General features: G+C 41.8%; 1 protein-coding gene across 1 annotated transcript; it reads left to right on the top strand.

Annotated features, from left to right (window-relative positions):
• Positions 1–1,619: 1,619 nt before the first annotated feature.
• LOC141909616 (E3 ubiquitin-protein ligase RNF19B-like) lies at positions 1,620–18,915 on the top strand. The gene is made up of 8 exons (XM_074800127.1): positions 1,620–1,764; positions 6,523–7,226; positions 7,919–8,112; positions 9,576–9,717; positions 11,480–11,642; positions 11,986–12,250; positions 12,754–13,000; positions 14,234–18,915. Exons 2-8 carry the CDS (start codon positions 6,574–6,576, stop codon positions 15,162–15,164), a joined length of 2,595 nt encoding a protein of 864 aa, XP_074656228.1. The 5' UTR covers positions 1,620–1,764; positions 6,523–6,573; the 3' UTR covers positions 15,165–18,915.
• Positions 18,916–19,167: the final 252 nt, after the last annotated feature.

Consider the following 19,167-nt stretch of genomic DNA (forward strand, 5'->3'; position numbering starts at 1 on the left):
TTCCGCCCCCTGACCTTGACAAGATAGAATAACTGTGCTGAGATTTGACGCAACCTCGAGAAAATTCCGTGCAGTGAGAAAACTAGAATTGTCTCTTGCAATTTTTCTAGATGCGGGAGATGACATCCTGGTCGCATCTTTGATCGGCCATCGTAACAGTGACTTCTTCCAGCTACTCACGATATCAGTATCTTAGGACGAAACGGCCTTGAGATTTTGGTAATAAAAGGACGACTCCGCCTTGGGTAATAAAGAACCTCACTTGCCGGATGGCGCCCGACGTGAACGCGTCATTTTCACCGAAGAATATCAAAACAAAATCAGCATGTAAAATATTTGCATTTTGGTTATGGCTTCCAGAGACTTGGGAGGGGAGACTGGTTGCCTGTCAAATACAGGCGATGCAGAGAACACGGAACGTCTGATCTGGTTGTCGGAACCCCGAGACATGGTCACGTTTCTCGCAGACGCAGTGAGGAAACATCCAGAAACACTATTTCTGTCTCCTGTTTAACGTGTTTCCCTGAGTGTCTGTACAACAATCTGGTCCGTCACGTTGTCAGGAAACCGAGCAAAACTCGAAACATTTTAAAACTCTTTGATGGATATGAATGCATTGACGTGACGCCTCGCCTCGCCTCGGTTTTTGGTTGAGAACCCGTGCCTGGTGGCCGAAAACGAACAACAAGGACAAGTTAGATGACGCCCGTGTGATGTAAAGAAAAAGAAATTGCGTAAGGACTCTCAGAAGCAAGCGAATCTGAGATCTTGAGTTAGGGGGTGGATTTAGAAGGTTGTATCGTATGGTATCGGGGTATGAACCCGGCAGAGTCTCAGGCGCGGATCCAGACTATCGCACATGCAGCACGTGCGGTAGTCGCAGTTTTCAAATGCCAGTGAAAAATTTTTGTTTCGGGAAAAAAGTAAATAAAAAGGAACACAATTTGTGCGCCATAAAAAAATAATTGCCTTTCTGTACTAGGACTAAAGCAAAATGTGAATGAAAGTAAATTGCCCAAAATCAATCTAGGGCATTTTCCTCTACTCAAAAGGGCACTATTCTAAAAAGAGACATTATTGTTGCTCTATAAATCTAATCGAAAAAGGGCAAATTTCGCCAAAAATCTAAAAAAGGCACAAGCAAATTGAATGTTATGGCAAAAAGTGGCATGATACCAATAAATAGCACTCAAACTCAAATTCGCTCGCTGGACATTAATACTGGCCCTTTTCAAAGTTGGTGCCTTTTTTCACTGTTCTGTAGTCACCGAATGGCCCAGGCTGGATCCGCGCTGAGTCTGTCTCACTCTCAGTGGCCTAGTGCCCGGCCTGGCCCGTTGCGCTTTTGGCCAAGGTCGAGTTGAAACGTGGAGTATGATCGGCCTGCGCTCAGACTAATAAACCAACTCACCTCTCCTTCTCGTTATCAAGTGCCCTATTAGGACAACTCGCAACTTACGACAGATCACAATCGACCGCCCGCCCGAAGTCACTCGGGCCCTACTATATCAGATGCTGGTCCAAAGTCGTAAAAGTCCGCGTAACGTTCCGAAACCAAAACCGCTATTTACCCGCAACCAAATAAACAGCAGCCATTTTGTATTTCATTTCCGGGTTGAAAGAAAATTGCTCGAAAATTGGATTGTGAAATTTGGATTTGAGGGATTGTTGCGGTTTTGTCGATGTTTAAATAGCCTTTCATTAACAGAAACAGAAACGGATTTTTCAACTTCGAATAATTGGAACCATTTTTAATGAGTTTCAGTGAGTATCTATAGCTTTGAATCGAGTTTCATTCATTTTTATTTGGATGGATGTCATTCTGTCCTGACATTCGTTATAGAGTTGAAGTTCGACTGACTGGAGTATGGCAGACACTAGGTCTGACATGATTACTACGTTCGTTCGAGAAAACTTCGAATTTATTTTGTGTTTCGCAGACTTTTTACTTGACAATAGAAAGATATTTGATAAATCACCAAATGTATTCGTACTACTGCCCTGGGTTCTGGCCTAATTCGATAATTAATGTCAAAAACTCAGTAGTGAAAATGAAGAAATAGAAAAACAAATGAAATTCACTTTTTGATCGGTGAAGTGAAGATCTGTGTGATCAAAAATGAAAGAAATTAGGCCTAATTTTTCTGTATAACAAAAATGATTTAGAGGATAAGGGTCATCCTTATTACCGAGATGACGTATCTTACCGAGATGAACCGAGACGAACCGAGATGAAATGAAATATAGCATATTTATTTATTTCTTATCGATTTTAACACTTGAAATCATGTTATATCAGTAATAAATACCTTCTAGAGTCATATTTTATATATTTTTTTTATTTAAAAAAATTTTGACTTCAAATACGTAAACTCGGTTAGCAGATAAAATTTCATTGAATTTGATTGATCGACGATCTTATCTCGGTGGAGTTAAGTGATTTTTCTACAAAAATATCCCACAAAATATGTAAAATATGACTCCAGCAGGCATTTATTACTGATAAAATATGATCTCAATGGTAAAAATCGATAAGGAATAAATAAATATGTCATATTTAATTTCACCTCGGTTGATCTCGGTTCATCTCGGTAAAATACGTCATCTCGGTAATAAGGATGACCGGAGGATAATTGATTACAAATTGAACGTATGGCCTAATCTGATGTCTATTTCAACCTGACTTAGACTTGATAACACGCGACCTAGCTCAGTCAGTTTCAATACCTGAAATATATAGGTTAGAAATGACCGGTCATCCTTATTACCGAGATGTCATATTTTACCGAGATGAACCGAGATGAAATGAAATATAACATATTTATCACGATTGGTAGAACACTATATCCGTGTTGACGACGATGAGGAGAGAATCCCACAATGATAATAAAAAGTCCGAAAATGAAACTTCGAGATAGTAGTTTATTTCAACGTTTCGACTATATCCTAATAGTTATTCCTGAAGATGACTATTAGGATATAGTCGAAACGTTGAAATAAACTACTATCTCGAAGTTTCATTTTCGGACTTTTTATTATCATTGTGGGATTCTCTCCTCATAACATATTTATTTATTCCTTATCGATTTTAACAATTGAAATCATATGATATCAGTAATAAATGCCTGCTGGAGTCATATTTTACACATTTCGTCGGATATTTTTGTAGAAAAATAACTTTTAACTTTACCGAGATGAGATCGTCGATCAATCAAATTCAATGAAATCTTATCTGCTAACCGAGGTTACGTATTTGAAGTCAAAATTTTTTTTTATAAAAAAGATATGTAAAATATGACTCTAGAAGGTATTTATTACTGATATAACATGATTTCAAGTGTTAAAATCGATAAGAAATAAATAAATATGCTATATTTCATTTCATCTCGGTTCATCTCGGTAAAATACGTCATCTCGGTAATAACAAGGATGACCCGAAATGACTGGCAGTTGAGCAAAAATCATTTTAATCCATTTTAATCTGTATTGAAGGATAACCAAAAAATCTTCATTGATAGTAGTAGCATGATAGAAAAAGACAGGGGCGTTGGAAGCTATTTTAATTAACTGCGACCACTTGCCGATTTTCGACAGGTTTTTATAAATATTGCTGCTTCAATTTCTTCAAAAACATGATCAATATTCGAAGAAAAAAAACTCATTCAATAAATTATTGCCACGCGCCGGAGTTGCCGCAGTTCCAACGCTATTGAAGAAACGCCATGTAGGCATGGAAACATATTGTTGAACATTCAAATAATGGCGTCACTTTTCTTCTATTCCATCGCCTTTCAATGACAGCCTTTTCGCAATCATTCAGTTCGGTGTAAGATGGATTTAAAAACTCATCGTTTTAGTTCGACCGACAGCCCATTCTCGTACGACCACCTGATGTCTCCTCTCATTTCAAGCGAAACTTGAAATAGACATGTATTAGTATGGATTGCGTGCAAGCCGCGCTCTCTAATTCGGCATGGACCAAATTTGACGCAGACTTGAGAACAAATTTAGCCCATGCCTAATTAGAGAGCGCGTTCACATGTAAACAACTAACTTGATACTAAACAACCCTTTCAGTGCGTCTACACCGCAGTGCCGTGTATAAATCGGTGATAGATTTTGCTAGTACACCGCACTGCGGTGTATTGATGTAATTAGTAATTATCTCTCTTGAAAGATGGCAGTACGTGTCAAACATAGTGAAATACTAGTAACTAACGATACACTGCACCGCGGTGTAGACGCACTATAGTGCTGTTCCCGTAATTCAACACACTAGGGCGGAATTTTTCAAAGTTTTTAAATTATCTCCAGTACTACAGGATATTAATTAGTCGGCACTGAAAGGGTTGAACAAAGCGAAGTTGGTCACTTCCCTTTGTTTAAGCATTTCTTAGTATCGAGTAAGTGGTTTACGTGTGAACGCGTTCTCTAATTAGGCATGGGCCAAATTTGACTCGCGCCTGCTCCGTGCCAATTTGGCCCGGGCCCAAATCCTCTCCGTGTGATCGCGGCTTATATCCGCCAATGCTGGAAGTTATATTCATTCCCCTGTTTTGAACATGTCTGTATATCCCCACAGTGTTCAGCTAAAAGTGCCAGTCAGAGTGATTATCGCCTCGCGCCTAAAAAGGCATTTATAACCTATGACTATTAGCACGTATACGTGCTGACTAAGTTCACCATATCAGTATTACATGGCTGGTAGTGAACGTGTTAATTTTGAAGGAGACTCGCGTACTAACAGTTTCCTCCTTTGAAATGATGTAGGCCTACATCAGATGCGGATTCAGAAGGGGGTTAAAGGGTGTTGTGACCCCCCCTGCTCAGCTACCAAAAAGATTTTTAAATCGTTTTCTTGAAGGAATGTACTCAAGACTAAGCGGGCGAACGGGACCACATAATCGAGTACCATATCATCTTATGTTTGGCAGACGGTACAACATAATCGGTACCATATTATGTTTACCATATTATGTTTGGCCAGACAATATGCCGTATAGGACCCGGCTATCATTAGAGATTTTAGTCGGCATTTTAACATTAACATTTTTCATGAACCCGTTCCTGGATAGAATTCTGGATCCGCACCCGGTAGGCCTAGGCCTATATGTCTTGATCAAGTTTATTTATACAATTGATATTCAATGAAAACATTGTAACAATGGCGACTGCCTAGGAACCTGTCAAACTTCTTTATTATATCGCTCCTTTATCGTAGGAGACCAGTGGTTCGTCGGTGTTTATTAAATCTGGTGATAAAAGTGTTTTTTATGGTATTTTATCTTGGTAAATTGTGTCGATATTTATTGAGGGCATCTTATTGCGTTCAAGTTTGTACCTATACAGACAACTAGGAAGTAGCGTCTGTCATTAGTACTGGGGGAAACCTTCATGTGACCGGAATCATTTCACAATATCGCAATATAATTCATTTAGGCTTGGTACATAGCAGAGCAAGGTAGTTTTATTATTTTGAACTTTCAGTGACATTGTTATCCATGAATGGGCAGTAGTGACTTAGGCCTTAAAGTCAAAAAATGGTCTACAATCATTGGTATTATAACCTCAGCTGTTAAATCGGTTACAGAACCAAAATCAGCTTAGACTGGTCATAAATGTAATGAACCTAAGGCTAAAAAAAATTGCTACCTTGTTTCTCCGCTCTGCTGAGCTTAAATGTTGACCCGGCCGGCCGCCTATCTACCCTATACATTACTTTTTTTTAAATGGTGATCAATTTTACCATAACAGACCCGGCCGCTATAGAAATGAACTGTTTATAAATTTTATCATATTTTACTAAAATGACCCGGCCGCTGCGGAGAAACAAGGTATCATTTTTGTTTAGCCTAAGCCAATCAGTTTTTTAGACCAGTTTTTCAACATCGTCATACGATAATATCCTTGCACGTAATCGAGATTACCCAGTTTTTTTTTTCACCATTTTTGATATTCCGTTGTTGTTGGTGACCCTAACCGCCAAATTTCAGGATGGTCATTGGTTCATGTTTACAGGGGGCCTCAAATATTGAGAGTGTCAGATTGCGATGCATTTAGCCGGGTGGGTGAATTGTCCCTCGACCCCTAGTTTGACGGAGGGAACACCGTACGTATACTACAGTTCAATCAAAGGCTTTCATAATTGCTAAGGGGGACTGTGCTTCTTGTGAGTCCAGTCTTCCAATCGGTTTCTACGGAGAAATACGAACTAGAAATAACATTTATATCGTGAATATTCTTTGTAAAATTACACGAAATTATTTTGCAATCCATCATTCACGTATTTAAACTACCCGCGGGACGCGGCCCGCAAGTTTCGACGAAAGTCCGTCTGCTACGTATGAAAGTCTGTCTGCTATGTATGAAAATCCATCTGCTACATATGAAAGTCTGTCTGCTACGTATGAAAGTCCGTCTGCTACATATGAAAGTCCGTCTGCTACGTATGAAAGTCCGTCTGCTACGTATGACTTAGAAGTTCATCTTATTATCAAATACGAATATCTGTTGTAATTTCAGGATGTTTTGAAGAGATGTAACCGAATCGAGAGGCCGATCGATTATTTCGCGATGAAGGCTTTGACACGAGGTGGCGACACCGACGCGTATTCGACGACATCCGTCGCGTCCAAGACGTCCGAGCGTCGGAAAACACCGCGATTCTCGTTGCGTCGGATATTTTTTCGCCGCTCGAAATCGGGCGCGTACACGAGCGCGAAAACGAAACTCAACGCGACCGAATCGTCGTCGGATTCGCAGTCGGAATCGACCAGCAGCGTCGGCCAATCGAACGACTCGAAGGATAACGTCGCCGTCGCTACGGCAACAGCGGCAGACGTCGGGATTTCGACGTCGATTACTTCTTTAGCGTTGATTCGCGCGGAGGTCTGCTCGTCCCCGATCGGCTCGTCCGTCTCCTCTCCCTCGCCGCTGATAGTTGAATGTCCGCTGTGTCTGCAGGAGTTGCCCGTCGGCAATTTCGTCGCCGTTCAGACGTGTCACCATCGGTCGTGCGTCGACTGTTTGCGTCAGTATCTGAAGATCGAGATCACCGAGTCGCGGATTAATATCGCGTGTCCCGAGTGCGCCGAGCGTTACCACCCGAACGACATCCGTACGATACTCGACGACCCGGCGCTCATGGATAAATACGAGGAGTTCATGCTGAGACGCGTGTTAGTTTCTGATACGGACACTAGGTGGTGTCCCGCTCCAGATTGTGGGTAAGTAGCGATAGCGTCGACTTCCTCCGTTTACATCTGTGACATCATTGGTAGTTTTAACCCTTTCAGTGCGTCTACACCGCAGTGTGGTGTATTAATCAGTGATAGATTTTGCTAGTACATCGCACTGCGGTGTATTGATGTAATAAAGTTAATTATTGTAATTAATCAGACACTGTTTACCCTTTCTGTACGCCACGGACACAGTGCGGTGTATAAATCAGTGATTGATTTTGCTAGTACATCGCACTGCGGTATATCGATGTAATAAATAATTATCTCTCTTGGAAGATGGCAGCTTCTGTCAAACTTAGTGAAATATTAGTAACTAACGATACACTGCGCCGCGGTGTAGATGCACTATAGTGGTATTCCCGTTATTCAACACACTAGGGTGGAATTATTCAAAGTGTTCAAATTATCTCCAGCACTATAGGGTATTAATTAGTCAGCACTGAAAGGGTTAAAACAGAAAACCTCTTGAAAGATGGCAGCTACTGTCAAATATAGTGAAATACTAGTAACTAATGATACACCGCGCTGCGGTGAAGACGTTCCCGTTATTCAACACACTAGGGTGGAATTTTTCAGAATTTTCAAATTATCTCCAGCACTATAGGCTTTTAATAAGTCAGCACTGAAAGGGTTAAGTGGGATGTATAAAGGCGGCTGATAATATTGTTTTATTACAGATACGCCGTGATCGCCAGTGGTTGCGCTAGTTGTCCTAAGCTACGCTGCGAACGACCGGGGTGCAACACTTATTTCTGTTATCATTGTAAACAGCACTGGCATCCGAATCAGACGTGCGACGCGGCGCGAGCCGAGAGATCGCCTAATCTACGCTCGGCATCGGTTACTTATAGTCACGATTCGGCTTCGCAAAGTGAGTAGTGAAAATATACAGTAATCCTCGGCCCGGTTTCACGGACTCAGTATCAAAGCTATCCCTAGGGGTAAATCCTCAATTTGAGAGACAACCACCGTAGTAACAATGAGAAACCGTGGTTATAACTGACAGATTTCAAAATGTTCCCGGGGACTATTTTCCTTCCATATCTATGATACCCAGCCCTCGTGATTAACCTCATACTCTTTTGAGCTATATGAAAGTTGGCAAGAACTCAAGGTCCTTCTTCATTTATTGGCAACTGTCTCCAATCACGCGTAAACCGAGAACTCCTGGTCCCTTCTTACTGTGATTCCGATAAAATACATTGCATATAACAGCCTCCGTATATCGGACATTCACAAATATTGAAAAGCTATCGAAATCTCCAGTCCCGGTGTTTCCTTTCCCTTCGTAATATCATCCTCCCACTGCAGGGACTCGAACCTGATGGCATCGCTACACTCAGCCACGGCACGAACCCCTGCATCAGTAGACCGGGTGCGCAGGTACATGCGCAGCTTTCCGAACGAAAACTGGCGGCACCAATCAGATTGCTCGTTGTATAATCGTTGAGGCAAATTTCAAGGAAGAACTATAAATGGAGAACCCGGGATAAGATAAAACGGGATTTCTGATTGGCTTAAAATCACATCATCTGAACTGCGCATGTATCTGCGCACACGGTCGATTATGGCAGGGTTTCGTGCCGTGGCAATCTCGATGCCATCAGGTTCGAATCCCTGCCGGGGGAGGATGTCGTAATATTAGAACGTACTCTTTTGAGCTAAATGAAAGTTGGCAAGAATGTGTAAACTTAAGGTCCTTCTTCATTTATTGGCAAAACTGTCTCCAATTGAAAGCAATGCCACCATTACTAACCCATGATGCGATGCATTTGTGATTGTGGGCGTCGTTGATTGGTTGTGACGGAGATGGTAGGACATCCACACTGAATATTGCCGAATGCGTTATATTAGGGGATGCTAACACATGCTGCTGCGCTGGGGATCGATATAATGAGGATTTGAAAGTATATTCTCTACTCTGTTGTCGGTTTGTTTTGATCTTAAAATAGGGATTGTCCCTGTTGTTTGTTTGGTTGGTAAATTTCGTTAGATTTTTCGATTGAGCGTCCCTTACAGACCCACCACACCTGCCGGCAGCGAAACAGGGGGTTCGATTTTTAAAATCGGAAATCGAAGTACAGATATAGATGTGTGATTGGCGGTCTAATTTACAGAATTTTCTTTTTAAATCGAAGTACATAATTGGGAAATTCGGTTCTGGTTCATCCAAACAATCTTCCATTCAGTCTGAATCGGCAAGCGACTGATTGGGATGAATTTTTCTGGCTGCCTAATTTAATACATCGAGATTTTGGAAATAGCTTATTACATGGTTGAAGATGATTTTGTCCATTTTTATATTATTTTGGTCGTTTTCTACGTGTTTTGCAGGTGAGATCAAACCGTGTCCGCGATGCAGCGCGTATATCATCAAAATGGACGACGGTTCTTGTAATCACATGACGTGCGCGGTGTGCGGCGCCGAGTTCTGCTGGTTGTGCATGAAAGAGATTTCGGATCTTCATTATTTGAGGTATTCATCGAATTCAACGTTAACCGCAAAAGGATGTAGGCCTACTTAAGAAATCGTAGGACAACCAGTGAAGAATTAATGTCTGTTTCAACCTGACTTGAGAGCATTCCGGGTGGCCTAGCTCGCTAATTTTTGGTAGTACATACCCCTGATAAAGGTGTTTATAGGACCAGAAAGGACTGGCAGTCGACCTAAATCATCATTTTTTAATCCATTCGAAACTGTATTGAAGAATATCCAAAAAGTCTTCACTGAAAGGGGTTAAATGAAGAGAAGTGACTCCATGATTTGAAAGATTTACAATATGTCTCCATGCCTACGTATCAAATTTCAGTTGGTCGGCATGGAGACATATTTGTAAACTTTCAAATCATGGAGTCTCTTTTCTCTCAGGAACCCATTTCGATGCAGATTTTTTGGATATCCTTCAATACAGTTTCAAATGGATTAAAAAATGATGATTTAGGTCGACTGCCAATGCATTCTGGTCCTAATAAGACTTTTATCAGGTATGTACCACCACAACTGACTGAGCTAGGCCACCCTGTACGCTCTCAAGTCAGGTTGAAATAGACATTAGCTGTTGTTACGAAAAATTTAGTCTTTTGACTCTTTGACTAGTACTATTTGAATTTGAGTAGATAGCAGTCGAGCAATGTTTATGATAATTAATCCCCTCACCTTCAAGTTGTACAATTAGTAGGAAGAATCTGTGAATTCTGAGGCGCATTTTCTTTATTCCAAGTCAAGACGTCTCGATTCGGAATATTAACATCCACGGCGCTGCTCCTTAACTAACTCCTTTTATCCAAGAGCTGTACAGGGTTCTTACAGCCCCTCAAATCCTTCAAAAACCCCTCAAATTACGAAAACAATTATTGAGGGTACAAAATCCCTCAAATTCTGAGTCCTCTGGTCCCTCAAATTCCCTTCAAATTTCATATTGATGGTCCTTTAGGAACCCTGCTGTAGTGAACTAAAACACCAGTGGTCAGTTGCACAGGCGTGGTCTTAAATCTTGGGACTGGTCTTAAGTTGTTAGATTGGCTATAGAACTAGAATGAGCTTAGACTGGTCTTAAGTTGTTAGATTGGCTATAGAACCAAATGAGCTTAGACTGGTCTTAAGTTGTTAGATTGGCTATAGAACTAGAATGAGCTTAGACTGGTCTTAAGTTGTTAGATTGGCTATAGAACCAAATGAGCTTAGACTGGTCTTAAGTTGTTAGATTGGTTATAGAACCAAATGAGCTTAGACTGGTCTTAAGTTGTTAGATTGGCTATAGAACTAGAATGAGCTTAGACTGGTCTTAAGTTATTAGATTGGCTATAGAACTAGAATGAGCTTAGACTGGTCTTAAGTTGTTAGATTGGCTATAGAACTAGAATGAGCTTAGACTGGTCTTAAGTTATAAGATTGGCTATAGAACTAAAATGAGCTTAGACTGGTCTTAAGTTATAAGATTGGCTATAGAACTAGAATGAGCTCAGACTGGTCTTAAGTTGTTAGATTGGCTATATAACTAAGTTGGTCTTAGACTAGTCTTAAGTCTAAGCCATGACTATGCAACTGGCCCCTGCACACATGGCGATTCTCGAGTTGTCAGAGCTCTGAATCAAATGGTTGCAAGTGATAGAATGAACCCATTGATATTTATGGTCCTTCCTTGTAAACCCGAGCTCGGCCTTTAATCGATGATTAAGGTTCATAAGTCCTTAGAAATTGAGTAGGTAATAATTTAGTCGATTATGTTGATTTTTAGTCCGTCTGGTTGCACTTTCTGGGGTAAAAAACCATGGAGCCGAAAGAAGAAGATATTGTGGCAACTCGGCACATTAGTTGGCGCTCCGGTCGGTATCGGACTCGTTGCTGGAATCGCAGTTCCCGCGATGATCATAGGGATTCCCGTCTGGGTCGGACGCAAGGTAATTTATCGACTAACGTTAGGAATCCATCTGCCGTCTGTCTGTGAGAATCTCAATTTAGTGATCATTATTATATTTCCACACGAGTCACAAGGGCCTCGTGCCCAAAAGGTCGTGTTTGGTCTGAATTCCGAATGGACACATAACTGAGTATCGAAGTTATGCCTAGGGATAAATCCTCGATCTGAGTAACAACCACCGTAGTAACAATGAGAAACCATTGTTATAACTGACGAATTTCAAAATATTCTCAGGGACTATTTTATTTCCACATCTATGAAACCCAGCCCTGGTATTTTACTATGAAAAGTGCTATTTCTCATGTGTGTATCTTGTGTTTCAGTTACATACACGTTACGGTCACCTACCACAGCACAAGAGGAATATGGTAATAGCCGGTGGTGTAACTGCGTCAGTTATCGTAGCGCCGGTTGTCGCTAGTTTAGCCGTCGGTATCGGCGTACCGATATTATTGGCGTATGTTTACGGCGTGGTGCCGATATCGCTGTGTCGCAGCGGTGGTTGCGGCGTATCGACGACCGACTCGGGCGGAGTTCGATTTGAGTTCGAAGAGAACGAAGGAAGTGGCCCGTCGGGGCCTTACGCCCGTAAGTACTTAAACCATACTTTTCGTATAGTGCAGGGGCCAGTTCCACAGTCATGGCTCAGACTTAAGACCAATTTAAGACCAACTTAGTTCTATAACCAATCTAACAACTTAACACCAATCTCAAAATCTTAGACCATTTTTGGAGTTAAGTCTCAACTGAGGAACCAGCCCCAGGGTCCGGAATCAGCCGTCTTTTCTAGGAGTCTTTATAGGGATAATTTGATGATGTCATAGGGAGATTTATGGAGGTGGCCAACTTTTCTAGGTTTTGTATAGACTAGCCATAAAGAGAAAGATAATTTGATGATGTCATAGGGGAATTTATGGAGGTGGCCAACTTTTCTAGGTTTTGTATAGACTAGCCATAAAGGGAAAGATAATTTGATGATGTCATAGGGGGATTAACTGATGAACCATGTTGTCTGGTGTGGCTGCTATGTAAATTCCCCTATGATGTCATTTAATGAACAGCTTATGAGTGAATGTTTATATTTGTTGTAGCTGATTCTCACAGCATAGAAACGACCAGTCACCGGGTAGCGAACCCCAGTATCGGACCTAGTATCGGTGAGATGTCTATGGCTATGACCGGCAGTCTTAGCGCTAGCGGAAGCCACATCGACCGAGTCGGGATAATCCGCGACGAGAGCGATCGCGAATCGGCCAGTAACAGAGCGATCGCTGGCTCCAGTTTGAACGGTAGTTTATCGGGAAGCGCCGTCGCCGGACCGAGCGGATTTCAAAACCGGTAAGAGATTTTCTCGACTACGGTCTCACGAATCACGTGGATCCCCTGAGAAAATTGGAGGGGGCACGGCGAAGGTACGGGGGGAGATCTAGGAAAATCTCAAAGAGAAGGAAGAGCAGTTCTCGGAGAAAGCAGGATTAAGGCCGGCTTAAGTCGCCAAGCAACACGATGCCTACCGACGCAACTGGGTTTATCGCCGATTCACGGCCTACGAGAGGCCGCCAGTTGCTGCTCTATCGGTTCGACATAAGCCGGCTTGCGACACCAACCTGACGCCTACCGACTCGTCGCAAGCCGTATCCGGCTAGATGCCCGTGTTCTACTCCGGCCTACGGTAGGCCAACAGTCGCTTTTGATCGCAACTGACATAAGCTGCTGTTGCTGTGATATGCATGGTGTTGCAACACTTTTAGTCGATGAATAAAACCCCACAGTAGATTTTTAGAAACGTTTTCGAGGTTAAAATCTAAACCTCGTCTTCAGGGTCCAGTTCCACAGTTGTGAGTTAAGATTTGACTCGGAGTTAACTCATTGAAAATGAACTAGATTTAACTCAGAGTTAACTCTAACTCACAACCGTGGAACTAGATCCTGAGTTCAGAGTTAACTCTAACTCACAACTGTGGAACCGGGTCCAGAGGAACAAAAAATACATTGTATTCTTGTAAGTTGCTCAGGATCCAGTTCCACAGTTGCGAGTTAGAGTTAACTCTGTGTTGAAATTAGTTCATTTTCAATGAGTTAACTCGGGGTCAAAATCTTAACTCAGGATCCAGTTCCACAGTTGTGAGTTAGAGTTAACTCTGAGTTGAAATTAGTTCATTTTCAATTATCTAACTCTGAGTTAAATCTTAACTCGGAACTGTGGAACTGGCTCCTGAAGGTGAGTTTTAGTTTTAACTTCGAAACTGTTACAAATTAAACTGTTTTCTACAAATCTACTTTGGGTTTTTATTCTTTATATCAGTTCACTGCCGTCACTACTTTCTGGTGCTTGTTTTTGGACCCCTGTCTTCAGATTTCTGTTGATCTTTACATAATGATATAATTTATAATATAACATAATAATAATGATAATAATAATAATATTAATAATAATAATAAAATTAATAATAATAATAATAATATGAATAATAATAATAATATGAATAATAATAATAATATGAATAATAATAATATTGATAGTAATAATAATAATAATAATTGCGAATAATACTGTGTATGTATTTATAGATTAGAGGTTCACGCCGATGTGATGTCCACGTCTGCTCTGACGAAACGCTCGAGTTTCAGCAGCGAATCGGCGAATTTCAGCCTGAGCGATAAATCGGGAATCCTCTACTCCTCGACGACGACGCCGGGAGCCGAAGACTCGAGCGTGAAGGCGTTGAACGGTTCGATACGAGACGCGTCGATATCGCCGTTAGAAGTACACGTCGACGTCTACCATAACAATCGCGCTCGTAACCATAGCGGCGGCAGTAACAACGCGGACGCGAGCGCGACGACGCAGGCTCGCGGACCCGCGTCGAACCACGGTTCGCCGATGTCGAACCGTAGCGTCAGTTTCTGCAGCGACGGCGGCATAGGCGGCGCCACCGGCAGCGGCGGCGGTCTCGCGAAGTCGAAGCGCAATCGAAATCGCAGTCGAAGTTTCGGCGACAAAATCCACGAGGACGTGGAAACGACGACGACGACCGCGGCGGCGTCTGCCGTACCCGACTCGCTCAGCATGCATAGTTTCATCGAGGATGACTCGTATCGTTATATAGGTGGCGCTGCATTGTCCAGCAGCGGCGGCGGCGGCGGCGATCAGAACATCTGGATTAATTCGACCTCGACCTCGGAGAAAACGGCCTTGAACTTAACGGAGGTCGAGAACGATTGTCCGTTAATCGTGTCGCAGACGGCGTTGCTGAAACATCGTAATACTACATCGATGGTTACCGAAAAATCCGATCGGTTTAAACTGTTTAAAAAGACACCGGTAGGTGGCGCCGCGGCTGCTGCGGTTAGCGGCGGTCGGAATTCGAGTAGCGAAGAACTGGAATTAGGATTCATTACGCCGCGCGCGTCTAATCCGTCGAATCAACGACGTAAAAGTTGCGAACTGGCCCTCGTTGAAGGTCGATTGTATCTCGACTCCGATTCGGACGTCGTTTAGATTCAGTTTTATAACGAGTCCGCTTTAAAAACTTCTCAACTCGAGAATCAATAACGTTCGCCGTGCTGCATATCGTAGGCTTATAACCTCGGGGCTGAATTAACTTCATACGACCTTCAGCCTCGAGCTTTATATGAATAACCTTCACATTCGAATAAACGTGAATGATGATGACCTTCACCTATAGGTTGTAAATCAGTGAATGACCTTTACCTTAGAGCTATGTGAATTGCTGGATTGTAGGATTTCTTTAGGCTACTTCGGACTTCCTCGCCCGCTATTGCATTCACTTTTTGGCTGTCTGTGGTCCATCCATTCGTCCGTGGACAGAATCTAGTTTTTGGCGTTTTCATGTAATGTCTTAATATTTGGTTTACGTACATGTGTATCTATCCTAGATTCATCTGCGGCCCTAAAATTGGCAGAATCTGTCGTTGGGTATCCGTATGTGTTCACCGGGGTGGTATTGGATATTATTAAAGAGCTCGAATTGCCGAGACTTTCAGGCCGCTCTCCGAGTAGGTACGGTGTCCCTGAACCATGAATCGGGTTTCCTGCCAAAAATATCGAAGGTTTTTAACCCTTTCAGTGCTGACTAATTAATACCCTATAGTGCTGGAGAAAATTTGAAAATTCTAAAAAATTCCACCCTAGTGTGTTGAACAATGGGAATACCACTATAGTGCGTCTACACCGCGGCGCGGTGTATCGTTAGTTACTAGTATTTCACTATGTTTGACAATTTGCTGCAATTTTTCAATAGAGATAATTACAAATTACTAATTACATCAATACACCGCAGTGCGGTGTACTAGCATAATCCATCACTGATTTATACACCGCACTGCGGTGTAGACGCACTGAAAGGGTTAAGCAGCAATCCGTAATAACTGTATTATTCATTTCTGGTTCCAGGTACTGGCATTTCCGTTGATTTTTGCGCCAAAAAAATGTCTTCGTTAACGTGGTCGCGAAAAACCTTTTAATCGAAGGCATGGAGAAAAACCTACTAGAATTAGTAGTCAAACTCGTTAAGTCCTCATAGCTGTGAGTTCGGTTATTATGTTGACAACTTTTCGAAATGAAAATGCACACTTAGTGAATTGAACCCGAATAGGGACTTGAAAAAAGGTACAGCTTAGCCGATGACTTAACCGAGTTCAGACTACATGTAGCCTACGGTAATCCTGACCTTATCCGGAACACCAGTAGAATTATTAACCCTTTCAGTGCGTCTACACCGCAGTGCAGTGTATGAATCGGTGATGGATGTTGCTAGTACACCGCACTGCGGTGTATTGTTGTAATCAGTAATTACTAATTATCTCTCTTGAAAGATGGCAGCACCTGTCAAACATAGTGAAATACTAGTAACTAACGATACACTGCACCGCGGTGTAGACGCACTATAGTGGTATTCCCGTTATTCAACACACTAGGGTGGAATTTTTCAAAATTTTCAAATTATCTCCAGCACTATAGGGTATTAATTAGTCAGCACTGAAAGGGTTAAAAGCTTTTGGTGTCTATCCTATCTTGGATTTTTTAAAGAATTTTTGAATGTGTGTCTCAAAACAATCGGACCCGGTCCAGTGTTCACTATTCTGATATTATTGTATGATTGCTTGTGCGGGATTTGGGGGCTTCGCCAAAATAAACATGACTTCGAAAGACATCGCTTATTTTAGATAAGATTTAATTAAATGCTTTGATTTATTTATTGCCATCAGTAAGTTGATTAATATTAATTATATTGTAATATTCGTCATCATTTAGTATTGAATGTTATTTTGTGATGGGTGGCTCCACAATGAAGTGGTCATTATAGCCGCGATCACACGTGCGTTTTTCAGCCCCGGTTAGATTTTGCCCTCGCCAGATTAGGATCGGGCAAACCTTTCAAACCGGTGGCAAATCGGATTTTGCCAGTTTGGCACCGGCCGTATTTGTCCTAACCAAAGATGTCCGACCAGGCCTGTGCCAAATAATTGTACAGATCACATCATTCGCGAGCGCTACTGGTTGTTGCAGTGACACCTCACTTGCCGCAGCATCATTTTGGTAGTAATGATTTAATGATTTTGTAAGTGATTTACATGTGCTCTTTGATTAAGCTAGCACGGGCCGTATTTTACTATGGTCAGCAGCTCCCTGTGGCCACAGCTTACAAATATGATGATATTTGATTAATTGTATGAGAGTGACCTGTAGGCTAGAACGACCTGCAGACTCTGTGAACTGTAGGCTGGAACGACCAGCGGAGTCTGTGGTATTTCTAATTAAGTGTTGCTAGGTGTTTATTTGAATTATTTGTTACCGTGTTCGGGGCTTGATCGGGAAGGGATGTTATATGAACTGCTATTACTGCTTTGTCGGGCTGATGTAAAAAATTCATTAAAGTAATTAAAATCTATCTGTGAATGTTAATGGCGCAGTTTGGGATAATGGGGCTAGCACGGGGTATGGTAGAGCTGATACTGGGTTCGGAGGGGCTTTTTGACCATTAAACGATGCATTTAGATTTAGAGTATTTGATACCGCTTGAAACTGTAACTAAACTGTAAAGTAATTAACGATGAAAATATTTAATTAAGAAAAGGCTATTTTTGAAGATCGGATTGTCTTCATTTCTTGCATGAAATGTTAAAGATTGAAGTCGTCGTTTTATTCTTCACCTTCGTAAGATGAATGACTAGAGATAAACTCCTAACTCTGGTAAATCAATACCTGTCAATCCGCTCTGCCTGTTCCTTCCCACTCCCCTCAGACGGGAGGCCCGGACGATCTGATTTACCTTCCATGCATAGTGTAGATACGTCTGCGTCAGTGCAGACGTCTGGGATATCCGCTTTTGAATAACGATGTCTTCGAGTCGGACAGCACTACATTAGAATTGATTCAACCAATTTTCTGACGAAAAAAGTCATTTCGTGATTTCTGTTTCTGTGAAATTTTGCAACATTGGAGGTTGCGTGTGTGGGGGGGGGGGAGTAGGTGGTTTAGGAGGACTGAGAGAATTGATTAAGTTGTTACGTTTGAATTTATATATATAAATATTATATATTATTGTTATGATTTTGTGTTTATGTTGTATTGAAACCCGGTAATTAATATATCCATTCAGAAACCACGCGTCAGTGGGTTCAATGATTATTCTGGGTGAACACACTGGGGCGGATTCAGGTTGACACTTATACCGCTCTCCTCCAGTTCAATCACATTATAAGGAAGTGAGAGAGAGTGTTTCTGCATGCATATTAATTACACAAGTTTTCTGGGGAAGGAAGGACCCCCAGACTCGTGACTCCAGAGCCGTCGGAAGGAATTTTTCAGTGGCGAGGCTTATTTCTGAAGGGTGGTCTGGGGGCCCTCCCCTAGAAAAATTTTGAAAATTCAATCGCCGGAGATGCGTTTTGGGGCCATTTCACGGTCTCATTCACAGAAGCATGAGAAGTCGCTTTTGAAAAAAATTTTGTAAAGCAAAAAAGTGGGCCAAAGCCGCCCCTGCCGCCTGTGTTCCGACGGCCCTGGACTCGCATCGGTAAGATTCGAGGGTTATGACATCCTGAACCACTCCCCTAATCGGTTAATTTGTATTAAAGCTATGCTGCTATTTCGTTCGTTCGTTCGTTGGAACAACGCATTCTTTCTTTAAAAAAAAATGAATTTAATTTTCGTTTATTATTTTAGTTTTCTGCTGTTGTACAATCATCAATTCGATATCATTATATCTATATCAGACATAAATAAATGATGATAATACTATATTGTTATAACTTAGAAAATATCAATTGCTTTTGTTTCATGTTTTTGCGTATGTGTCATGGCATGGTTGGCCAGTGGTTGACCGGTGGTTGACCGGTGGTTGACCAATAAGTATGTCACCTCGTTTTATCATATGAACGTGACTTATTTTTCCTGAAGATTTGTCCCCTTGCTATCAGAATAAGTGCGAGGATTTATCACGACGCCGACACGAAGTCATGGAATCCCGATACCGAAT

Source organism: Tubulanus polymorphus, chromosome 8 (assembly GCF_964204645.1).
Source record: "Tubulanus polymorphus chromosome 8, tnTubPoly1.2, whole genome shotgun sequence".
In the NCBI taxonomy this organism is placed as follows: Eukaryota; Metazoa; Nemertea; class Palaeonemertea; order Tubulaniformes; family Tubulanidae; genus Tubulanus; species Tubulanus polymorphus.